This window comes from Vanrija albida (assembly GCF_041260175.1).
Source record: "Vanrija albida strain AlHP1 chromosome Unknown contig_1, whole genome shotgun sequence".
In the NCBI taxonomy this organism is placed as follows: Eukaryota; Fungi; Basidiomycota; class Tremellomycetes; order Trichosporonales; family Trichosporonaceae; genus Vanrija; species Vanrija albida.
In genome coordinates, this window is record NW_027191420.1 from 455,924 (window position 1) to 477,745 (window position 21,822).

The following is a 21,822-nucleotide window of genomic DNA, read 5'->3' on the forward strand; positions in this document are numbered from 1 at the left end:
AGGTCACTGTTGAGCCAGCGCCGAACAGACTGCCCGACGACTCCGAGCGGGACTATTTCCCACCCTGCGGCGTTATGGGCCCAGTGGCACCACGCTCCCCTGCAGCCAGTCACAGCCACCCCAAGTGTCACCCCCTCGCCTACACTCCATGCATATCCACGTACAATGCTTAAGGCTAGGGAAACAGTTACAACAAAATGCTCTCCAGTACAAATGGTGGCGGGACAGTATGCGCCGCGCCGCGGCTAGCGCAGCTTGGCGCGCTTGTTCGCCAGCTGGCTCGCCCCCGTCGCAGGCCGGAAGTTGCTGCTGCTCGGCAGGCGGCCGCCAGCGAGAGACGGCGGCAAGCTGGCGGGTTAGCAGGTTCCAGCAGCGCCACCCACCTTCCCATCTTTGCGTCGCCGTTGTCCTCGTGCGTGACGCGGCGCTGCGGGTACGTGATCGTGCTGCCCTCGAACACGCTCGGCACACCGCACCCGCCGTCCTCCTGGAACCATGGGTGCACCAGCGCCTCGCGCGCCGTGACTCGCTTGGCCGGGTCCCACTCAAACAGCTGGCGCAGCAGCTCGAACCCATTGGTGCTCCCCGATCTGCTGGCGTACCACTGTGGCAGGGGGTTGCTCATGTTGTATGGGCCCTGCGACAGGTACGTCTTGTACTCTGGCATGTGCAGAATGCCCGGCCACTGCTCGGCTGCGGTGTAAGCGGCCTGTACCGGCTCGCACCACTCACGCTTGACCGGGCCCAAGACGTCGCAGATCTTGGCCATCTGGTCCCTCTGGAACGGCAGCGACTTCTTGCTGTCGAGCTTGGCCTCCTCGCCCTTGAAGATCGGGCGGAGGGATAACAGCTCGGCGTAGATGCAGCCCACGGCCCAGAGGTCTGGGGTGTTAGTTGGTTTGACAGCGACACGATCCCAACTCACCAACCGCCGCCGTGTAGTGCTTCGAGCCGAGGATGAGCTCCGGAGCACGGTACCAGATTGTCACGACGACCTTGTCGCCTCCGTACAGACCGCCCTGCGCCAGGGGCTTATGCCACAGACGGGCAAGACCCAGGTCACCAATCTTTACCACGCCGTCCGAAGTCACAAGAATATTGGCCGGCTTCAAGTCGCGGTGGAGGACGAAAGACGAGTGGAGAAAGTGGAGCCCGCAGAGCAGCTGGTGCAACAGGCGGCGGAGCGTCGGCGCGGGGATGGGTGTTCTCAACGTCTGCGAGTGGTGATGGATAATTTGCTAGCGAGGTCAGCACGCTTACGCGCAACTACGCCACGTCCACACGCACCAAGAAATCGTGCTCGGCGTACTCGAAGACCATGTAAATAGCCTTGTCCTCGAGGATCACCTCGCGCAGCGCAACGAGATTGCGATGCCGCAGCTCGCGATTCAGCTACAGCCGTCAGCAGTAGCTCCCCAAACCCCTGCACTCACCATAATCTCACGTGCTCCACTCTGGCTGATACCAGCATATGTTTGTTGGTCGCCCTCTTTATCGGGCTTGAACTTCTTGATTGCAAACACGTCACCCTCCTTGGCCGGCATATCGCCAGGGCGCATGCACAGCTCGGGGTTATTCAGCGGCTCGTCGGCCAGGCCTGGTGTCGCAGAGGGCGACTTGGATCCCCCAACGCCGAGCGCAGACCGTGAGCTCGCCGAGAGCGCGCTCTTGCCCGTCGCTTTCGGGGGCGGGAGGAGAACGGCCTTGTATACCCGGCCATACGTTCCTGCAGTATGGTGAGCTCTGTTCTGCTAGGCAGCCGCGTCACAACCGGTCCACCCACCCGAAGAGATGAAGCCTAGAATCTTGTATGCCTTGAGGACGCTGCGGCGTGTCAGTCGAGGGTCCTCTGTACCGTTCCGGCTGGGGGTGCAGGCCCTCCACTTTTGGGAGTATGCCTGCGTGTGACCTACGTTCTTCGCTCCCTATCCCGTTTCGCCCTGTAGGCGTGCATGGGATCGACCATGCTTGATGGCCGTGGGGTGGCCAACGTCGTCATGTCGATGGATGGGAGGTGGGACGGGAGATGGATAACGCTCGACACTGGCTGTCGTTGAAGGGGGTCGGGGGAGGGGGGGGTCGGCTGGCTGGCTGGCTGGCTCGTCTGTCCCTCTTGTCCACCCGCCGGACAGTCAACCGCCGAGTGTTCATTTAGTCACGTGATATTGTCAGCGTCGTTATGTAATTTAAATAGGCGGTGCGGAATCAAATCCGCCCGATCACACTCTGGCGCCAAACACGGCCGATAGACGTCAACAACACAAATCAGTCACGAAACGATCCACAACGACCTTCACAGCTCGACTCCTTTGTTCAAACCACTCACATTGGTCATCACTGCGCCTCTTTGACACACACTCTCGACACCGACAGGGCGCAACAGGGGTACTGTGATCATGTCAATCCCATCACGCTCCCCGAGGCGCAGGCAGTCGGCCGCAGCTTCGTTAACCGATCACAATCTCAACACATTCGACGACAACCTCACTCTCCCAGTCACAAAACAACAACAACGCACAAAGGGCCACAAGCGTGCTACAGTATCAATGGGTGGAGAAAGTCTGCGCTTCTCAGTAGGATGGGAGAACTTGAGCGAGGGACAACGGCTGCGTCGTTCGGCGGTGAGTCCGGTTCATGCTTGCGCATAGGCCCCATCTGACAGCCGCAGCAACCCCGCAAGTCCATCCTCAAGGGCTCCCTCACAGAAGAATCGACAGAGCAATTCAACTTCAGCATCAGTGATGCCCAGGCTGAAACCATCCACTTCGGTGACCTGCCCTCGCGCATGGACTCGAGCTCGAGCAGAGGCCCAAGAGCGAGCTTACCGGCCACATCAGCGAGCGAGAGCTTGGGTGCTAAGCGACGAGTGAGCTTCGCTCCCAGTGCCCACGTCAGGTAAGTCCTGCCCCGCACGTCCGTCCGTCCATCTGACATTGCAGGATGTTTGAGAAGAAGCCGGCTCGCAAGTCGCTTGGCGTGCCTGCGTCGTTCCGCCCCGGGCCCTCAGCACAATCCCCTTCGCGTCGCTCGGCTCGGTCATCGCTTTCCGGACAGCAGGGTCGCCAGTCGTTGTCAAACGAGTCTGTGCAACAACCACCGGCCTCACTCTACTTCCAAGGCGAGGGCGAGGGGCAGGGCGAGGAGTCGATGGAGCTTGAATCCGACAGCGAGGCGTCCGACATCTCTGCGGATTCGGACGAGATCCTCGCGCAGGTGACGTCAAACTCCATGAACTCGTTCGCCATCAACGACAACGCCAATGCCAACGACAGCGAGGAGGACGAGGACGCGGAAGGCGAGATGGACATGGAGGACACAATGGTTGGCGGTGGCATCGTGCAGCACGAATGGGACGAGGACGAAGACGACGACGACGACATGGAACTCGAAAGCGAGCCAGCGACCGACAATGGCGACGACGAGGAGAAGACGATGGACTTCACCGTTGCGCTTGGCGGACCGATGCCGGCCACCGCACCTCAGACCGCCTTGCGCTCCCGCGCCTCGATCGGTTACTCGCACGCCGATGCAAGCGCCGGAGCCCCCATTCTCCCTGGCGAAGGCGACTACGGATTAGACTACGATGGCGACGAGATGGAGATGGAGGAGACGGCTGTGTACGGCGGCGTCTACGGCGGCAATGATGAGAGCATCTCATCTGGAGACGACACTGGCGGCAACAGAGACCCGGACGCCGTGACAGGAACTTTCAACTACACTGTCGGAGACGCCAGCGCCATGGAACTTACCACTGTTGGTGGTGGCATCTTACGACAGGCTACCGCGACGTACAACTTGTCGACAAACATCTTCGCCCCAACCCCAGCCCCTCCTCCTATCGACGACAACACAGGCGACTTCCTTTCTGCTGGCAGCTTCGCGTACCCAGTGTTATCTCCCATCAAGGTCCCAAAGTCCGCGGCTCCATCTGCACTCAAGGCCTCGACATCGAACCCCTTCGCACCTGCTCCTGTCGAAGCCGCTACTGAGCCAACGTTTAGTCAAGGCTTAGCCTCGAGCAGCAGCAAGAGTCCTGCCAAGAGCACCCGCTCGAGGCAGTCTCTCGGTGGGGCCAGCACGCCGAAGCGCACTCCGGCGAAGAACGCGGGTGGCACTCCGTCGTTTGCCCGGCCAACAACGTCTTCAGCTCAGAAGAGCAGGGACGCTCGGGGTGGCTCGGCCGGACCGTCGTCAACAGCACCACTGTCGGCGCAGAAGCAGCCTCAGCCTCCTGCCACAGCGCCACAAAAGCGAAACATCTTTGGTGCCAGTCCTGAAACCCCCGGCGCATCAGTTCCGCGCCCAACGGGCATGGCAACCGCAGCAAGTGTCGCCAAGAAGCTGGACTTTACGTCTGCTCCGGCCTCAGTCTCCCTGTCGCAGTCTGTGCCACCATCTACTTCCCAGGCTTCGGCACCTACACCGCTCCGCCACCCCCAGACCGCCCCCGCCACACCATCAAGTGCTAGGAAGCGGCCCCGTACGGACAGCGATGACGAGGATGTCGTTTTCCCAAGCGCCAAGAAGACTGTTGTGCCGAAGCCTCCGTCGCCGGTGAGGAACATCTTTGCCTCTGCACCTGCCGAGGAGACGACTCCAGAGGACGAGGGCCTCCAGGATGAGGAGGGATCGACCGAGGACACGTCTGCCGACTTCCACACTGCCCACGAGCAGGCGACAGCCAACGTCTTTGCTGAGGAAGTGGAGGAGGATGTCGAGGAGGAAGGTCAGGAGGAGGAGCCCGAGGTCGAGCGGTCACCAACACCCGAGCCCGAACGCCCTCTCCCCCAGTACACCGGCACACCTGGCCGCCAGTCGCTTGGCTTGCCCCGAAGGTCTATGGGCACGCCTGTTCGCCATCTCAAGTCGCCTGCGGAGGGCATTGTCGTTCGCGAGTCGTTTGGTTTCGGTTTCACCTTCCCACCACCAACACCATCTCCCGCCATCCCAGAGGAGGACGAGCTCGCGGAGCCTGAAGAGGCGGCACCAATCCAACTCGCCACCTTCTTGGAAATGGTCGGAGCGCAATTCATGGACGATCTCCCTGCCGCGCCACGACGACGCCGCAGCAGCGTGGGTCGTGGTGTCCTCGGACGTGGCGATGGCGGTGAGCGCGAGTACGCCATCCACGACTTTGCCGAAGCACACATTGAGGGCATTCTACTCAACATGTTCAACTGGGCGATCCAGAAGATGAGGGCCGATATCGACGCTGGAAAGGAGGAGCTCGCGTCAACAGAGGCCATCTGCGACGCCGAGAATCCTGCCGTTGTGCGCGAGTACCTCAGCGCCAATGACGAGGACCGACAGCTGTTCGAGTTCACCTTGCGCGAGTTCAAAGCCAACACCCAGCTCCGTGCGCGTTCGCAGTGGTACGACTGGAAGCAGAGCCTCATGGAGCGCATCATCCCTGATTTCAAGGAGATTGTCGAGGAGATGAAGTCCGACGCGGCTCGCCACGCCGCGAGCAAGGAGGTGTCCGACAGTCTCCTACCCGATCTCCGCGCTCGCAAGGCGGAGCTCGAGGCTGAGCTGGCCAAGCACCGCGCGCAGGTCGCCGAGATCGCCGCATGTGACCCTGAGGAGCTGGCGGATCTCAAGGCTGCTGTCGTTGAGCAAAAGTAGGTGGTGCCAAGGCTCGTGGGCGTGAAACTAACGGTACTTAGTGTCGAGATTGAGCGTTTCCGATCCGAGCTCGAGACCAAGACGGCCAAGAACGAGGAGCTTTCGACTCGTTTGACCGAGCTCACGTCCGAGGCAGGGCAACACAACGCGGCGCTCGAGGTCGCGCGGAGCATGTGCGACCAGTTCATGCCTTCGGACGTGATTCGCCTCGAGCGCGAGTGGAAGAGCCTGCAGGAGCTGCACCGGTTCCGCGTCGTCCGCATGGGCGCGCAGGTCGAGCTGGTGTTCGCCTCCGAGCTGCTGCTCAGCGTTCAAAGCAAGGACGTCAAGACGGCGCAGCTGAGCCTTGTCAGCCCGAGCAGCAACGCCGCCACCTCGGGCCTGCTAGAGCTCACTCGCAGTGCATTGGCCGAGCTCATGGCCTCGCACCAGATCCCGTCTCTGTCCGCTCTCGTCCGCGCCGTCGGCCAGCTCTGGACCGCCGCCCGCCACGTCCGCGGCGAGCTCGACCTCCTGTCCATTTACTACCCGGCCACCTTCAAGCTCGACAACGGCGTGCTGACGTGCACTGCGGCTCTGATGCTGCCCGCTGCGTCTGCACGCGCCCGCCTCAGAGTCGAGCTTGGCCCGCGCACGCTCATCGCCTGGCCCGAGGAGCTCAAGGACGTCAACGTCACAGCCAACGTTGTATACGGCAGCGTTGATCCCGCTGGGCTGGTCCGCATCGCGCAGGAGACGGTCGCAAAGTCTCTCCCCCACGTCCCCGGTGTGCTCCTCCAGGCGTGTGCCGAGGCTGCTGCGACGCTCGCTTGAGTGGGATTGCCGAATGCGTTTTCAACTTGAGACATCTACATATGTACGTAGGGCACGTTGTCCATATATAATGATAAACAATGTAAACATGCGATGTGTCTTCCTCTTCACTTGCAGAATGTCCTTTACCTCGAGCGTCATTCTCGCCTTGCCGTACTCGACGACGATAGGCGCCAGGCTTTGCTACTACTTCGGTTGCACGCCGCCCGCCCATTAGGGCCCTCATATCTCTCCTGTATGCATTCTCAGTGACGTACTACAGCGACTCGCAGCTCCGCTCCACTCGTCACCGCATCTGATGGGCTGGGCGACTATCCATAACTAATACAGCAGCTACACTTCTCTCTTCTACTCGTCGGAAATCTTGGGCGCCAAGAAGAACTGGAGCGTACCCTGCTCAAAGTCAAACTGGACGAGGAGCGGCACATCGTTGCTCATGTTGAGCGAGACCTCGCGCGCGAGCGGCGCAGACTTGGCAAAGTTGGACAGATACTTGAGCGAGAAGGTGAGCGAGACCTGCTTCTCGAGGATGATGGACACTCCGACGTCGTCGTCGCCGCCGCCGGCAGTCTTGGCCTTTTTGGAGCCCTTGGCACCGCCGTTGGCCTTGCGCTTCTTGGGGCGGTCCTCCTCGTCCTGCTCGTCCTCTGCGCGCGGTGTGAGCGACGTCTATCACAACATCATCAAACCACTCACCACCCTCCTCGTCGACGTCGGGCTTCTCCTCGCGCTCCTCCTCCTCGTCCTCATCCGGGTCGGGCTTTGCGCGGGCACGAGCGCCGCGGTCGTTTCCAGCGCCCTGCTTGAGCAGCACCGAGCCCGAACCGACCTCGCCGTCCGACGAGAAACGAACACCCTCCTTGGACGCCTCGATCTTGACCGACTCGCCAAGAGCAGCAAGGTCACGGCAGATGCGCTGGAACTCGGCCGACGACATGGTGATGGTCGCGTCGTACTGCGTGTCGGGGATACCGAGGTGCTCCTGGTCAATGTCCATGAGCTTCATCTCGTACTCTCCAACGCGGTCCTCCTCTGTGACGGGTTAGCTGTGCCTCTACCGCAGGGCCAGGAAACTCACTGGGAGACTCGAAGATGAGGCCGAGAGAGTCGGCGTCGTCAGCCGCCTTGAGCGTCACAATGTCGTTGTCCTTGGCGCACTTGAGGATCTTGGTGAGCGAGGTAAGCTGGACAGGTTAGTGGATGGGTGCGTGAAATGAGAGTAGCCGACGCACGTTGACACCGAGGGGGATGTTGCGGTCGCATCGGTACGACTCGAACTGCTCAGCGGCGAGCTTGAGCGACACGAGCGCGACGTGCGAGTTGTCCATGGCCTGGAGGGCCTGCGCGTGGTGTCAGCTGTGGACAAGGTGTGGAATTCAGCTGCACTCACGATTCCCTCGTCCGAGCAGTCGAGGTTGCCATCAGTCACGAGCTCCTTGATGGCTAGCAGAGGTCAGTACCCAGTGGCGCAGGTGATGGGCCGTGGTCGACATCGGGCCGCCCTCACTCACCGTCAAGGAGTTTCTTGAGGACCGCAGCCTGCTTAACACGAGCCTCGAGCATTGTTGTTGATTAAGAATGCGTTTGTTTTGGTCGCGCGCAAGAAACTGATGAGGAGAGAGGACGAGTTGTTTGGAAGGGGGGAGGAGTAAATGTCAGGCGAGGGGGAGAGGGAGGGAGTCAGGGGGGAGAAACGCGACGCGTACAGCAAGGGCCATGTTCAAGTTGACGCGTTCCAGTCATTTTACACGTGTCATTTTACTGCAAGATTGATAAAACACGTGGTCGTGGCGGTGGGCACCGGGGAACGCGACAAGGCACGTCAGGCCGGTGACGGCGGCGTGCTCGTCAGCGAGAGACAATTCGGCCAGCAGCGCGCGCGCATTGCATCCAGCCAGCGAGCGAGCCGCCATTTCCACCTCGTCGCAGCACCCACTTCTTGCACTGCTGCATCCTGTCATCCTCTCACCCCCCTTCTTCTTCCTCGCCCTCTGTAGCTTCCTCCTTCTACCCCCCCTAGCCATCTCCACACTCGTTGCGTCGCCCACAACATCTCTTTTGTCACGTCACCACCAAGGTCACCACCGCAGCCACATACCGGACACGTTCCTTCTGAACCATGGCCGCCCAGACTTACAACACGCTGCCCGTGAGTAGTCACCAAGGCCCCGAGACTGGCCAGGGATCGCACGACAGAGACGCGCGCATCTGACACCCTACACCAGCTGCACGAGTCGTTCAACCTCTATGTCTCGCCCTCGTCTTATGTCTTTGAGCCCTCGTCGTCCTCGGCTCCCGCCGTGGGCGCTGAGCGCATTGTGAACGAGAAGGACGTCCGCGAGAGCCTGAACATCGACCGCAAGACCGGCGCCCTTAGCCTCAGTGGTGAGTTCACTGCCTATCTGAGACCACCACCCCGCTGACATCCCAGTTTCCTCTGCCATCCCCTACGGCAAGGAAAAGGTTATCTCGTGTTACGGTATCCTCGGTGTTATCAGCCTGGCAACCAGTAAGTTGTTGTCCCCATGCCTCCCACCACCCGGCACATCGTCGCTGCATGCCACGCACACGTTCATGCCGATTGGAGCCGATCCAGCGTGTTGCACGGCGTCGGCAAAGGCGCCCACCGACGCCGGCATATCGCCGTCCACCAAGCCCGCGATCCCCGGCTAACGACCCCCAGCCGACTTTCTAGTCATTGTCACCGGGCGCAAGCCTTCGTCGAGATTGCTCTCGCAGGCCATCTACCTCGCGACCGACTTCCGCCTCCTGCCGCTCAACCCCACGTCGTCCTCGCAGGCGATCCTCGGCCACCCCGTCGAGAAGGAGCTGGTTCAGCTCGTCGAACGCGGTCTCAAGAACGGCAACCTCTGGTTCTCGTACGGCTGGGACCTGACCAACACGCTCCAGCGCCAGAAGGAGCTCGAGGATGCAGGCCAGGGCGCTTCGACCACGCCGCTGTGGAAGCGCGCTGATGAGCGCTTCTTCTGGAACCGTTTCCTGCAGGACAAGCTCATCGATCTCACCGAGAGCGGTGTGGCCGACCTTAGCCGATTCATTCTGCCTGTCATCTTTGGCTGTAAGTGGCCCAAGTTGGGCGCCATGCTGACTTGCAGCGGTCGAGCTCAGGTCATCGACAATCAACAACCGTGACTTCCTGTTCGCGCTTATCATGCGCCGCTCGCGCCACCGTGCCGGTACCCGTTACTTCTCGCGTGGTATCGACGCCCAGGGCGATGTGTCAAACTTCAACGAGACGGAGCAGATCGTTCTTCTTGACCCCCTTCCGGAGAACGGTGTGGCTGGTGCGAACCGCGGACGGGTGGATGGCCGTGAACGCCTCAGCTTTGTCCAGATCCGTGGCTCGGTGCCCCTCTACTGGGCCGAGGTCAACAACCTGCGCTACAAGCCGGACTTGCAGATTATGGAAAAGCCCGAGACTGTCGCTTCCATGAAGTCGCACCTCTACAAGATGGTCGACAAGTACCAGTCGCTGTACCTCGTCAACCTTATCAACCAAAAGGGCTACGAGCAGCCCGTCAAGGAGGCGTTTGAGCGCTACATTACGCAGGCCACTGCGGACCACACTCTTGCGGATCGCGCGCGCTACCTCTACTTTGACTTCCATCACGAGTGCCGCAAGAACCGCTTTGACAGGATCCAGGTCCTCATCGACAAGTTGGCCGAGCCCCTCAACCGCATGGGCTACTTCTACGGGCAGGCGGCTGCTGGGTCTGGCTTCAACTCCAGCCCCGCTACCCCCAACAAGGTCATCTCGAAGCAGAGTGGTGTCATTCGCACCAACTGCATGGACTGCCTTGACCGCACGAACGTTGCGCAGGCTGCGCTGGGCAAGTGGGCGCTCAACGAGCAGCTCCGCAAGGTCGGCGTGCTCAGCCCCAAGGAGTCTGTTGAGGACCACTCAGACTTTATGGTCATCTTCCGCAACATCTGGGCGGACCACGCCGACTTCGTCTCCAAGGCGTACGCTGGTACTGGTGCGCTCAAGACGGACTTCACCCGTACTGGCAAGCGAAGCAAGCAGGGTCTCCTCAACGATGGGGTCAACTCGGTGTCGCGCTACGTGCGCAACAACTTCTTTGACGGCGACCGGCAGGATGCCTACGATCTGGTGACCGGTGCCTATGTTGCCCAGCGCGGCGGCATCCCGCCTCTTACCGACACCCGGCCGCTACTCATCCGCTCGATGCCATACGTGCTCGTGTTTGCCCTCACGATGATCCTTGCGGCTCTTACGCTCCCCCGCCAATCTGGTCAGTTGCTGTCCTCGGGACAAACACAGCAGCTGACCCCGCGCTCAGAATGGTCGATCTACTCGTTCCTCTTCCTTTGGTTCATCCTTGCCTTTATCTCTGGCTCGTTCATCTGGGGTAATGTAAGTGTGGCGGCGGCGCGAGGCGATCGGCAGCTGACGCGCACAGGGCATCTCGTACGTTTCGTGGCCTCGCCTCAACCCGCCGTTCGAGATCCTCTCGTACGAGGGCCAGGGCTTCAAGACTGCCAAGCGTGGCCGTGGGCTGTCGATTAGCAGCGTTGTTCCTGGTGTGGGCAAGCGCAAGACCGGTCGCCGCAACGACGAGTACGACCTGGGTGCGAAGAAGAAGGGCGCTCTCATCGACTAAGCGTTGGGGGCGCTGAGCGCTGCTCGCGCTCTCCACTAGAGGTGGGCTACGGAGCAGATGTGAATACAGCTTGCATCGGCTTGGTTCACCGCGTATTATTAGAACGTTTCGGATTTCTATGCACATTATGATATGACTGGGGTGTAATGAGCGCATCCTAATCGGCGATGTGTGAATTCTAATATCAATAGGGATGCAGAAGTTGTGTATACGGTCACGTGACCACCGTCACAAAAGTTGAGATCCTTGACCCCCTTGCCACCTAATGTTGTGAACCATCTCGACCATCTCGACTCTGCACAACACCAACCCAACACCACACGCACGATGCGCCAGAAGCGAGCAAAGGCCTACAAGCGCGTCATGGCGCTCTACGTCTCGGCGTTCAACTTTCGCCAGCCGTACCAGCTGCTGTTGACCAACGACTTCTTGCTCGAAGCCGGCAAGCAGCGCGACAACGACGTGTTCAAGATGCTCAAGGACGTGGTGCAGGGCGAGACCAAGCCGAGTAAGTCGGCATTGCCATCCCCCTGGTTCTCTGCTCACGCCCCAGTGATCACACAATGCTGCATCCACGCGCTGTACACGCTCGGCAAGGAGCACCAGCAGATTGTCGACCTGGCCAAGAAGTGCGAGCGACGAAAGTGCAACCACCGCGAGGCGATCGACGCGTGGGAGTGTGTCAAGGAGGTGGTCGGTGGGTGCCGCGTGGCTGGCCCAAGCTGACAGCCAGGAGCGACCAACAAGCACCGCTACGTGCTGGCGCTGGGCAGCCCGAAGCTCATGTCGAGCCTGCACCACGTGCCCGGGCTGCCGATCGTGCACTTCAACCCGCGCGGCGTGCTCGTGCTCTCTCCGCCGACACAGGCGACGATTAGGGTCAAGAACGCGCACGAGGAGGAGCGGCGCGTCGAGGGCGCAAAGGTGCTCGACGGCGTCGTGGACGGGGACAACGTGCTCGGCGCGGGGGACAGCGCGCCGGCGCCGCGCGCGCGCAAGGCCAAGGCGCCGAACCCGCTCAGCATGAAGAAGAAGAAGAAGGTGGAGGTGGTGGCGGAGGCGGGGAAGAAGCGCCGGTTGGAGGAGGAGGTGGAGGAGAAGGCCGAGGTGGAGGACGAGGGGGGTGAGGAGGCCGCGGGGCGGAGGAAGAAGAAGAGGAAGCGCGGACGCGGCAAGGGCGCGGTTGCGGGTGCGATTGCCGAGCTCAAGGCGGAGATTGCGGCGAAGGGGGCGGGCGGTGGGGCGGCCGAGGGGGGCGAGGGCAGCGGCGACGAGTCGGACTAGGGCTCTAGATGTATTGCATGTACTTGTGAGTAGGCGGGCGTGGCCGGGGCAGTGGGCAGCGCGCAGCGCGCAGCGGTATGAGGCCCGCGTGCGTGCCAGCGTGCCGATCTGCGCCGGCGCCGCGTTCGACCCACGCCGAGATGATTGAGTTCGATCAGTTCTCAAGGTTTCGACGGTTTCGACTGCATGAGACAACGCAGCGTATGATCGGGGCGGGTCTTTTGCACCTGGACTGAAGGTCAGGCATACATCGGGGCTACATAATTACGGAGTCACGAGCAGGAGCAAGGCTGTCAAGTGGCGCAGGCTACAGCCCCCACGCCTCGTCGCCCTGGGCGGGCACGAACTTGTCGGCCTCCACGAGCGCCTTCCACCCGGGCGTAGCGTACATGCGCCCAAGGAAGGCCGCGACGTGGGGGTGTGCGCGCGCGAACGCGAGCAAGCCTTCCGAGAGGGACGTGGCGGCCACGACGAGGAAGTCGACGACGCTGGGCCCCTCCCCGGTGAGGTACGCGCGCTGGGCGAGCACGGTGTCGAGGTAGGCGTAGTCCTTCTCGAGCCTGCTGCGGGCGAGGCGGCGCACGGCGTGTGCGTCGGCGCTGCTCCAGCCTGGGACGGCGCGCTCGCCCTCCTCCTGTGCGAAGAACCACAGCCGGATGTCGGCGCTCAGCGTGCTCGCAAACCACGCGAACTGCTCGTGGAAGGCTGCGACTTGGGCGGGCGCGGCGGTCGGGCTGGGGACGAGGTGCGGCGCGTGCCTCGAGGCCAAGTAGTACACGATCGCGGCGGACTCTGTGACGACGAGATCGGCCGCGTCGTGCACGACGAGCGCGGGGATCTTGCCCTTGGGGTTGACGGCCAGGAAGGCGGGGTCGAACTGCTCCCCCGCGTGGACGTCGACCTTGACGGTGCGGAAGGTGACCCCCGGGGCTAGGGTCAGCAGGAGCCAGTGCGGCGCCGTCGACTGGCTGCCGGGGAGGTGGTAGAGCGTGTAGGCTGGGGTTGGGGACATGTTGGGCGGGGGCTTGGGATGGGTTGGTTTGCCGGGGTTGGTTGCGAGGACTTGGTTGCGAGTCTGGCGAGGAGGATGGTCGTCACTGGATCGTCTTCAACGCGTTTTATACCATGTCCCTCGTCGCCCCTTGTCGCCCCCACCTGCGCCTTACTCATCATCGCTGCGTGCCTCGGCGACGCTGACCGCGCCTGACGATGCCAGTGACACACTCGACACACTCGGCACACTCGACACACTCGACACACTTGGTGACATCAGGACGAGGTGGCACTGTACTTGCCGCTCTGCCGCGGCTCGTGGCGGCGCGGCGGCGCGGCGTCGCAAGTGCCACCACCTTGTGACACAGTCACTGCACAGTCAGTCTCTCAGGGTCTGGGCCCGGCCACAGTGACACACACTGTGGAATGCATGACTGCGGCATCATGCTTTGTGTCAGATGCTCGGTGCTGCTGCTCGCGCCTACCCGACCTCTCTATGCACGCATCATGCGTCAGGCCGAGTGGAGGCGAGCCCAGTGGAGGCCGCCGTCGTCACTCCGCAACGATCTGCATGCCTGACCGCCCGCACGCCCACCTCCCACCACCCCGCACAGACACTGCCACCCCTCCTCCCCCCCAGTGGTACATGCAGTAACGTACAATCAATGACAAGCCTATGTACTAATGATTATGCCCCTACGCGAGGCTCAGGTCGACCAGGATCGTAACCAGGCCAAGAATGATTTCAATACCACTGAACGTCAGCGCCGCCCCCCCCACCCCACTCACATCAGCGCAATGACAATCGCCTCGAGGTGCTCGCCGTGCGAGCTGTTGACAGACTCCTTGAGCAGCATCAGCATGTCCTGCAGCACCTCGACACGCCCGTTGAGCAGCTCGACACGCTGCCCAATCTCGAGGTACGAGCGGCACGCGTTGTACAGCGGCTCGAGATCTGGGAACGTCCAGAAGAATTCCTGCGCACACGTTAGCGGTTGCAACCAGAAGCATCACTCACCGGCGAATCCAGGATCGACCCCACAAGGTTGATGTTGATGCGCAGGATGAACAGATTCCCGATGTGTTTCATGATCTCGCTGCGTGGCAGGCCAATCTTGCCCGTCTCGCTCAGCGTCTTGGGGATGTCCTTGGTCTGCTCAATCGTCGCGCTGATGAGCTCCTCGAACAGCGAGATCTTGACCGACTGCGACAGGGCATGCGAGAGCGACAGTTTTGTCCTGCGTGGGTTAGTGCTGTTCTCACTCGGGCACCTACATGTACGAGGACCCCTTGCGCAGGGTAATGACGTCGTTGTAGATGCTGCGATGATCAGCTCGAGCCCCTGCACCACACAGCCGATCCACCCACCGCGAGTAATCAGCGTAGTAGAAGTTGAGATCTTCCATCTCAATGTCCTCCGAGCTGAGGCGCTCGATCTCAAACTTCTTGCTGAGCAGGGTCAGCTGTGATCGGACCGGACGTTTCAGCAAACCCACATGCTGCGGAGGAACGCCTTCTCCTCCTTCTCCGTCATGCCCCAGATGACGACCGTGCCGTACTCGAACAGGAAGACATCCGGGACCCACTCTTCCTCCTCCCAGTCCTCGTCGTCCGTCTCGGCGTCGTTCTTGTCGTTGGCCTCGTCACCGTTCTGCCAGCGGTTGCCGCCGCCGGGGCGCTTCGCAAAGCCCGTCTTGCGTTTTGTCGCGTCACTCCGGACGGGAAGGCGCGCGGGCGAGTACGACACCGTGTCGTCGTCGTCCAGATTCAACAGGTTGCCCTCGGGCACCGGCGTGAGCGGCTGCACCGGCTTGAGCGCGGGCGAGCGATTCAACGCCGAGCCAGTGGTCGGCGGCGGGAGGTACGGCGTGTGCAGGCACTCGGTGTCAAACACGCGCGGGTGCGTGCGATATGACGCGGGTTTGGCGGCGAGATATGTCTGCAGGGCCGGGAGGTTGTACGACCTGAGTGGGTTAGAATCGACGTGGCCCATACACCCACGCTGCAGTGCAGTAGGCCGTCACTCGCGGGAGCTTGGCCTTCTCCGACTTTGTGAGCTTGATCGCGTCGCGCCGGGCCGAACCGGCCGGGATCTGCGCGAGGGGCGTGTAGAACTGACCGACGTGTTAGTGTCCAGCGGCGAAAAGGAGACACGACGGCCTTGATCGTAGCTCACCTCGACGCCCTCGCCATCTCCAGTGTCTTCAGCAATGCGCTGGAGCGGCTCGTCCTCTTCGTCCTCTTCCTCCGGGATAGTGGGGTGTTCTGGCTGGGTCGGGAGGACTTTGAGTTCTGTGTGCGAGGAAGGTGGTTAGCATGAGGGTGTGCGATGCTGTTGAGCCGCAGCAGGATACGCACTTGTGCCGAGCTTGGACGTTCTGCGCGCAGCTGTCAGCATTCACCCACGTTACCCGCTCCTAGGTGGCACTCACCGCATGGGCTGTCGCGGCTCGCGACGCTGTTGCGAAACGTGGGCATGGGCGTAGGGGAGAGGGAGGGTATTACTTCCTACGGTGGGCATGGTGGGTTGTTTGATTTGTGTTTGGCTCTTGATCTGGGTACATATGCCTGTCGCGAGACGCTCGGTTGTGTCTTGTCGATGTGCTTTGACAGAAGATGAGAAGCAGAGAGAGATGCAGTGGCCGTCGTGATAGTTGTTGCAAAGTGGGTGGTGCTGTTGCTGGCTGGCTGGTTGACTGCTTGCCTTGCCTGCTGCTGCTGCTGCTGCGGCGGCGGCGGCAGTCCTTGGCACAAGGGGTGCGTACCCGTTCGTCATTGACACTTGAGGGAATTTTTGGTCCCGTCCGACCACTACAGAAATCACCTCACTCAACGGCAACCCAAGATCACTGATGCTATGGAAAATGCATATGGCAAGATGATGCTACAACCCCTTTACAGTTTTACGTCTAGGCCTTGCCGGCGGCACGGGCCTGCTCACCAATAAAGTTGAGCGCAGAGCCAGCGCGCAGCCAGTTGAGCTGGTCGGCGCTCATAGTGTTGGTCGTCTCAATCGACAGGACCTCGCCAGAAGGCTTGGTGACCTTGAGGCGGACCTGACCATCGGGCGAGTTGCCAGCGAGGAGCTCCTTGAGGCCCTCGGTCTGGACCTTGTCCCCAGCCGAGATCTTCGAGTAGTCTGCCTTGTCGGCAAACCACAGAGGAAGGACACCCTGCTTCTTGAGGTTGGTCTCGTGGATACGCGCAAACGAACGGGCAACAATGAGGCCACATCCGTAGAAGCGGGGCTGGAGAGCGGCGTGCTCACGGGCAGATCCCTCGCCATCTGAACTGTTAGCTTGTGATTTTTCGACGAGCACGTAGCTAACTCACAGTTGTCATCAACGACAAGCATCCAGGGCTCGTTACGCGCCTTGTAGCGCTGCATGATGTGAGGGATGGTGTCCTCACCCTGGGCGTCACGGGCAACGTTGATCTGGCCACCCTCGTCATTGACAGCAGTCATGAGGGTGTTCTCCGAGATGTTGCTCAAGTGGCCCTTGTACTTGAGCCAGGGGCCAGCGGCAGAGATGTGGTCGGTGGTGCACTTGCCGCGGACGCGGAGGAGGCAGGTGAGCTCGGGCAGCTCGGTAGGGCCAGCTGCGAAGACCGAGTCGAAGGGCTCGAGGATCTCCAGACGAGTCGAGGAGGGCGAGATGGCGATTTCAGTCTCTGGGACGGGCTTGGGCGAGGGAGTGGGAGCGAACGAGAGGTCACCAGCAGTGTAGCCGACGGGAGGCAGACGGTCGCCTGATGGGGCCTTGAACTTGAAGGGGCCGTTGGGAGTCTCGATGCTGTCGGTGGTGGGGTTGAAGTTGAGGTCACCAGCGAAAGCAAAGGCGGTAACAAGCTCGGGCGAGGCGAGGAAGTTGAGGGTCTTCAGGTTGCCGTCGTTACGGGCCTTGAAGTTGCGGTTGAACGAGGTAAGGATGGCGTTGTCCTCGCCCTGGTGCTCATCACGCTTCCACTGGCCAATGCAGGGGCCACAAGCGTTGGCGAGGACAGTCGCGCCGACGTCCTCGAGGCGGCCCTGGAGACCATCACGCTCAATGGTGGCGCGGATCATCTCAGAGCCGGGGGTCACAAGGAAAGGAACCTTGGACTTGAGGCCAGCCTCCTTGGCCTGCTCGGCGATCGAGGCGACACGCGACATGTCCTCGTACGAGGAGTTGGTGCACGATCCGATGGCGGCGGCCGAGAGAGTGACGGGGTAGTTGTTCTCCTTGATGAACTCGGAGAACTTGGACAGAGGGGTCGCAAGGTCGGGCGTGAAGGGGCCGTTGAGGGTAGGCTCAAGCTCCGAGAGGTTCTACGACGTCAGCTCGTGCTGCCATTCACAAACTCACGATCTCGATAACCTCGTCGTACTCGGCACCCTCGTCAGCCGAGAGGAAGCCCTGCTTCGCGGCGGCGTCGGCGGCATCGGCAACAGGGCCACGGTAGGTCGCGTGGAGGTACTGGCGCATGTTGTCCGAGTAGGGGAACGTCGAGGTGGTAGCACCGACCTCGGCACCCATGTTGGCAATGGTAGCAAGACCAGTGCACGACTGGGCCGTGACGCCGGGGCCGAAGTACTCGAGGATACGGCCAGTTCCGCCCTGGAATGTCAGCGAGCGATCTCGACGGACGCTCAACACATACGCGAACAGTGAGCTTGCCAGCGAGGTGAAGGATCAGGTCCTTAGGAGTGGCCCAGCCCTGGAGGTTTCCGGTGAGCTTGATACCGGTGATGAGAGGCGCCTTGAGCTCCCAGGGCGTGTCGGTGAGGGCATCGACCGCGTCGGCACCGCCGACACCGATGGCAAGCATGCCCAGGCCGCCAGCGTTGGGCGTGTGGCTGTCGGTACCGAGCATGAGGAGACCAGGAGCAGCATAGTTCTCAAGCACGATCTGGTGGATGATACCAGATCCGGGCTTCCAGAACTCGATACCGTACTTCTTGGCAGCCGACTCGAGGAAGTCAAAGACCTCCTTGTTCTGCTCGATCGAGCGGGGGAGGTCGGCAGCCGCGCCGGTCTGGGCCTGGATAAGGTGGTCGCAGTGGATCGAGGCAGGGACAGCGGTGTCAGGAAGACGGCAGGTCATGAACTGGAGCAGAGCCATCTGGGCCGAGGCGTCCTGCGCGGGGTTAGCACCAAGATGTCAGCTCGGAAGCCCACCTGCATCGCGACACGGTCAGGGCGGAGCTTGAGGTAGCGGTTGCCGCGGATGGGGCCACCACCTCCGAGGCTCTCCTCGGGATTCCTCAAGTGGGAGTAGAGAATCTTCTCGGCAAGGGTGAGCTTGCGGTCCGAGGGGAGGACACTGCGGACCTCGTCGAGGGTCTTGAGCAGGCGGGGGTAGGGGGGTGTGATGGAGGGGAAGTCCTTGACTGGGACGGACGAGGGGGTAGCGAGGCCACGGCGGGCCATGATGGGCCCGAGGGCGCGTGATCTTTGAACGAGCATTGGTGTTGCTCTTTTTGGAGTGGTGTGGGTGAGTGGTGAGAGGATCGAGAGGAGAAATGTAGAGAAAGCAAAAGAGAGTGGGCCAGAGCGCGAGCCGGCCAGTGATCGATAAAGTCGGGTGTGGGGGGTCTGAAAACGGTGGGAGCTGGTTGGAGGAAGGCAGCCAAAGCGACTATAGCGAGCAAATGACTCGCATTCTGGCTACAACCTGGCCCTGAGATACGGCTGGTCGGAATTTGACGGCCGATTTGTGCATGACGATGGTGACTGCTATTGCCTTTGGTCAAGGACGCACAGACCACTTGCCTTCCTCGCCTTCCTCACCTTCCTCGTCTTCCTCGTCTTCCTTTTGCACGTCTGGCGCGTCTGGGCTGCTTGGTGGCGACTATCTATTCCCCCCAGGCCGCATGAATCATCTTGAATCTGTACTCCCTCACACTTGCTTCTCTTTCCGCTGCTCCCTCGCTCGCTCTCGCTCTACCACCGCTTCAACAATCTCTCACCACCTACTCCTCCTCTCCTCACTGTTGACCACTCCCACTCACACGCACTTACCTTCCCCCACACCCAAGACCCAGAACCACAAGCAGCACCATGTCGGACGACGGCCAGGACGTGAGTATCGGCGCTTTCCTCGCCTTCCCTCCCTCGCCCACCACACCCGCCTGCTGAACAGCGCCGCAGACCATGTACGGCTACGAGGTAGGCAGCGGCACTCTCGAGCTACACTGATCATCAGGCCGTGGATGAGCTTCAGGCCCATGTGAGTGTCGCGTTCCGGCAGCCCTCACCTTCACCTTCCCTGACCACACCAACCACCCGTCCCACTGATCATCACATCTTATCTCACTATCTCAGGGCATCAACGTCTCTGATATCACCAAGCTCAAGGCGGCCGGAATCGTCACAGTCCTCGGGGTGGCGCAGACCCCGCGCAAGAACCTGGCGAAGATTAAGGCAAGCACAAGCGAAGAGGACGAGGCACTGACGTCTCTCAGGGCCTTTCCGAGGTACTTTTCCGCGATGTCGGACTCGAGTTGAGCCGTTTTAACTAACGTCTTGCTTCCAATAGGCCAAGATCGAAAAGCTCAAGGTGTGTCTGGGTCTGGGGTGTCGGGGATGTGACTGATCAAGCGTAGGAAGTTTCTGTCAAGCTCCTCGTAGGTGGCACGACATCAGCAAGCCCAACTCACCCCAGCCTCCTACCTTCGCCACCGCCGCGGAGCTCTCCGAGCGCCGCCAGAATGTTCAGATGATCACCACTGGTTCCAAGGCTGTCGATGGCATGCTTGGTGGTGGCATCTCCACCCAGAGCATCACCGAGGTCTATGGAGAGTTCCGCACAGGCAAGGTAAAGGGCAGACATCGACAGTGCTGACGCCACCATGCAGACTCAGCTCTGCCACACGCTCTGCGTTACCACCCAGCTCCCTGAGGACCAAGGTGGCGCCGGTGGCAAGGTTGCCTATATCGACACAGAGTATGTTCATTCGCCTCCAACCAACCCGTCTGACTGCACAGGGGAACCTTCCGCCCCGACCGTGTCCGCGCCGTCGCGGACCGCTTTGGCGTCGACAGCGGCATGGCTCTCGAGAACGTCCTCTGCGCCCGCGCTTGGAGCTCCGAGCAGCAGTGCGAGCTCCTCATCGAGCTTGCCGTTCGGTGAGGTCTAGCCAGAGACTCGCCTAACAACGCAGCTTTGTCGAGGACCGTACTTACAAGTTGATCATTGTCGACAGCATCATGAACCTGTTCCGTAGGTGGCCGGGGACAGGCGTGTCAGCTCACCTCCACAGGCCAGGATTACTCAGGCCGTGGCGAACTTTCGGAGCGCCAGCAGAAGCTCAACCAGTTCCTTGCGCGCCTTCAGAAGCTGTCCGAGGAGTTCAACGTCGCCGTGATTCTCACCAACCAAGTCCAGGCCGACCCGGGTGTGAGTCTAGCTGGGCCTGACGAGTGCTAACGCCCAGGCTGCCGCCATGTTTGCTGCTGCGTCAAGTGCCAAGCCCGTCGGCGGCCATATCCTTGCTCATGCGTGAGTGTTGGAGGGTGAGGGTGACCCTGCTAACACTGGCACAGCTCGGCCACTCGCATCCAGCTTCGCAAGGGTCGCGGCGAGGAGCGTATCGCCAAGCTCCAGGATTCGCCTGACATGCCCGAGGGCGAGGCGACCTACTGCCTCAAGTCTGGGTGAGTGACTCACAATGCTCGCGTCCTTGCTGACCGTGCAGTGGTTGGGAGGACACCTAGGACATTGGCTGCATGAAATCCGAGAAGATCGTGAATGTAATTAGTACCACCGAAATACGATGATGCAGGCGTATGTGGACTAGATTTGCTTGTGTCGATGTTGGTGCTTTGTCGAAACACCGTTTGTTGCACAACCGGTCATCACGCGTCACTGGCGTCCTCACCTCTCAACCATCCCCACCATGTCCGCCTGCAATGGCGACGTTGGACCGGACGGTGCCGAGGGCCCTCGCGGTCGTCGCGGGTTGCCCGACGCCGCCAGCACTCTTGGTCAGCCTGGGCAGCCCGGTGCTCGCGGCGATGCGGGCCAGCATGGCGGCGCCGTCACACTCGAGCAGATCCGCGCCCTCCTACAGCAGGAGCTGGCGCCCGTCAAGACATCGCTCGAAAGCATCGGGAACTCGCTGAACAACCTCGAGAGCGAAGTGACCACTCTAAAGCAGAGCCTCCAGACTCGGTGAGTCTGGGGTGCTGCTTCAGACTGACGTGTAGCAACAGTAACGCGGCGCGGCACGCGGCCGGCTTCGACCTCGTACCCATGGGCACTATTCAATCAGTGCGTCAAGGTGGGCCGTCTCCTGCTGACTCACAGCCCATCCTGCGTTTGTCTCAACTCGCCAATCTCACCCAAGACGACTTGCGCGAGCGCATCGTAGACCTGGGAGGTACCGCACCCAGCGGCGCGTCGGTCAAGCTGCTCAAGGCCTTGCTGATGGTCGAGCTGGGCATTACGCCCATCACCATCACGACCACCGACCTTTAAATTA

At 61.2% G+C, this 21,822-nt stretch overlaps 10 protein-coding genes across 10 annotated transcripts; 5 read left to right on the forward strand and 5 right to left on the reverse strand.

Moving 5' to 3' along the window:
- Positions 1-245: 245 nt before the first annotated feature.
- Positions 246-1,966, reverse strand: SSN3 (cyclin-dependent protein kinase; the record flags this gene model as incomplete). Its single annotated transcript, XM_069348863.1, has 8 exons — positions 246-348; positions 384-693; positions 733-882; positions 926-1,238; positions 1,288-1,392; positions 1,434-1,726; positions 1,784-1,824; positions 1,914-1,966. 8 exons carry the CDS (start codon positions 1,964-1,966, stop codon positions 246-248), a joined length of 1,368 nt encoding a protein of 455 aa, XP_069212407.1.
- A 580-nt stretch (positions 1,967-2,546) lies between these two features.
- Positions 2,547-6,438, forward strand: Q8F55_000209 (uncharacterized protein; the record flags this gene model as incomplete). Its single annotated transcript, XM_069348864.1, has 4 exons — positions 2,547-2,621; positions 2,669-2,895; positions 2,940-5,621; positions 5,667-6,438. 4 exons carry the CDS (start codon positions 2,547-2,549, stop codon positions 6,436-6,438), a joined length of 3,756 nt encoding a protein of 1,251 aa, XP_069212408.1.
- Positions 6,439-6,786: 348 nt separating this feature from the next.
- Positions 6,787-8,001, reverse strand: POL30 (proliferating cell nuclear antigen; the record flags this gene model as incomplete). The annotated part of the gene is made up of 6 exons (XM_069348865.1): positions 6,787-7,085; positions 7,135-7,470; positions 7,517-7,622; positions 7,671-7,778; positions 7,829-7,881; positions 7,950-8,001. The coding sequence occupies 6 exons, from the start codon at positions 7,999-8,001 to the stop codon at positions 6,787-6,789; spliced, it is 954 nt and encodes a 317-aa protein (XP_069212409.1).
- Positions 8,002-8,557: 556 nt separating this feature from the next.
- On the forward strand, positions 8,558-11,081 carry SAC1 (Phosphoinositide phosphatase sac1; the record flags this gene model as incomplete). Its single annotated transcript, XM_069348866.1, has 7 exons — positions 8,558-8,587; positions 8,664-8,823; positions 8,870-8,947; positions 9,122-9,517; positions 9,555-10,712; positions 10,761-10,834; positions 10,881-11,081. The coding sequence occupies 7 exons, from the start codon at positions 8,558-8,560 to the stop codon at positions 11,079-11,081; spliced, it is 2,097 nt and encodes a 698-aa protein (XP_069212410.1).
- Positions 11,082-11,408: 327 nt separating this feature from the next.
- On the forward strand, positions 11,409-12,365 carry Q8F55_000212 (uncharacterized protein; the record flags this gene model as incomplete). The annotated part of the gene is made up of 3 exons (XM_069348867.1): positions 11,409-11,589; positions 11,635-11,778; positions 11,815-12,365. The coding sequence occupies 3 exons, from the start codon at positions 11,409-11,411 to the stop codon at positions 12,363-12,365; spliced, it is 876 nt and encodes a 291-aa protein (XP_069212411.1).
- A 307-nt stretch (positions 12,366-12,672) lies between these two features.
- On the reverse strand, positions 12,673-13,377 carry Q8F55_000213 (uncharacterized protein; the record flags this gene model as incomplete). The annotated part of the gene is made up of 1 exon (XM_069348868.1): positions 12,673-13,377. One exon carries the CDS (start codon positions 13,375-13,377, stop codon positions 12,673-12,675), a length of 705 nt encoding a protein of 234 aa, XP_069212412.1.
- A 677-nt stretch (positions 13,378-14,054) lies between these two features.
- On the reverse strand, positions 14,055-15,879 carry RMD1 (sporulation protein rmd1; the record flags this gene model as incomplete). Its single annotated transcript, XM_069348869.1, has 10 exons — positions 14,055-14,112; positions 14,148-14,335; positions 14,377-14,596; positions 14,634-14,678; positions 14,727-14,807; positions 14,855-15,322; positions 15,360-15,472; positions 15,535-15,650; positions 15,717-15,736; positions 15,791-15,879. The coding sequence occupies 10 exons, from the start codon at positions 15,877-15,879 to the stop codon at positions 14,055-14,057; spliced, it is 1,398 nt and encodes a 465-aa protein (XP_069212413.1).
- A 388-nt stretch (positions 15,880-16,267) lies between these two features.
- ACO2 (aconitate hydratase) lies at positions 16,268-18,805 on the reverse strand (the record flags this gene model as incomplete). The annotated part of the gene is made up of 5 exons (XM_069348870.1): positions 16,268-16,644; positions 16,692-17,667; positions 17,705-17,956; positions 18,000-18,476; positions 18,518-18,805. 5 exons carry the CDS (start codon positions 18,803-18,805, stop codon positions 16,268-16,270), a joined length of 2,370 nt encoding a protein of 789 aa, XP_069212414.1.
- Positions 18,806-19,399: 594 nt separating this feature from the next.
- DMC1 (Meiotic recombination protein dmc1) lies at positions 19,400-21,055 on the forward strand (the record flags this gene model as incomplete). The annotated part of the gene is made up of 15 exons (XM_069348871.1): positions 19,400-19,420; positions 19,490-19,507; positions 19,545-19,568; positions 19,664-19,723; positions 19,804-19,815; positions 19,878-19,898; positions 19,945-19,965; positions 20,004-20,156; positions 20,197-20,285; positions 20,327-20,467; positions 20,503-20,561; positions 20,602-20,738; positions 20,776-20,840; positions 20,885-20,995; positions 21,037-21,055. 15 exons carry the CDS (start codon positions 19,400-19,402, stop codon positions 21,053-21,055), a joined length of 951 nt encoding a protein of 316 aa, XP_069212415.1.
- A 182-nt stretch (positions 21,056-21,237) lies between these two features.
- Q8F55_000217 (uncharacterized protein) lies at positions 21,238-21,818 on the forward strand (the record flags this gene model as incomplete). Its single annotated transcript, XM_069348872.1, has 3 exons — positions 21,238-21,512; positions 21,548-21,611; positions 21,648-21,818. 3 exons carry the CDS (start codon positions 21,238-21,240, stop codon positions 21,816-21,818), a joined length of 510 nt encoding a protein of 169 aa, XP_069212416.1.
- Positions 21,819-21,822: the final 4 nt, after the last annotated feature.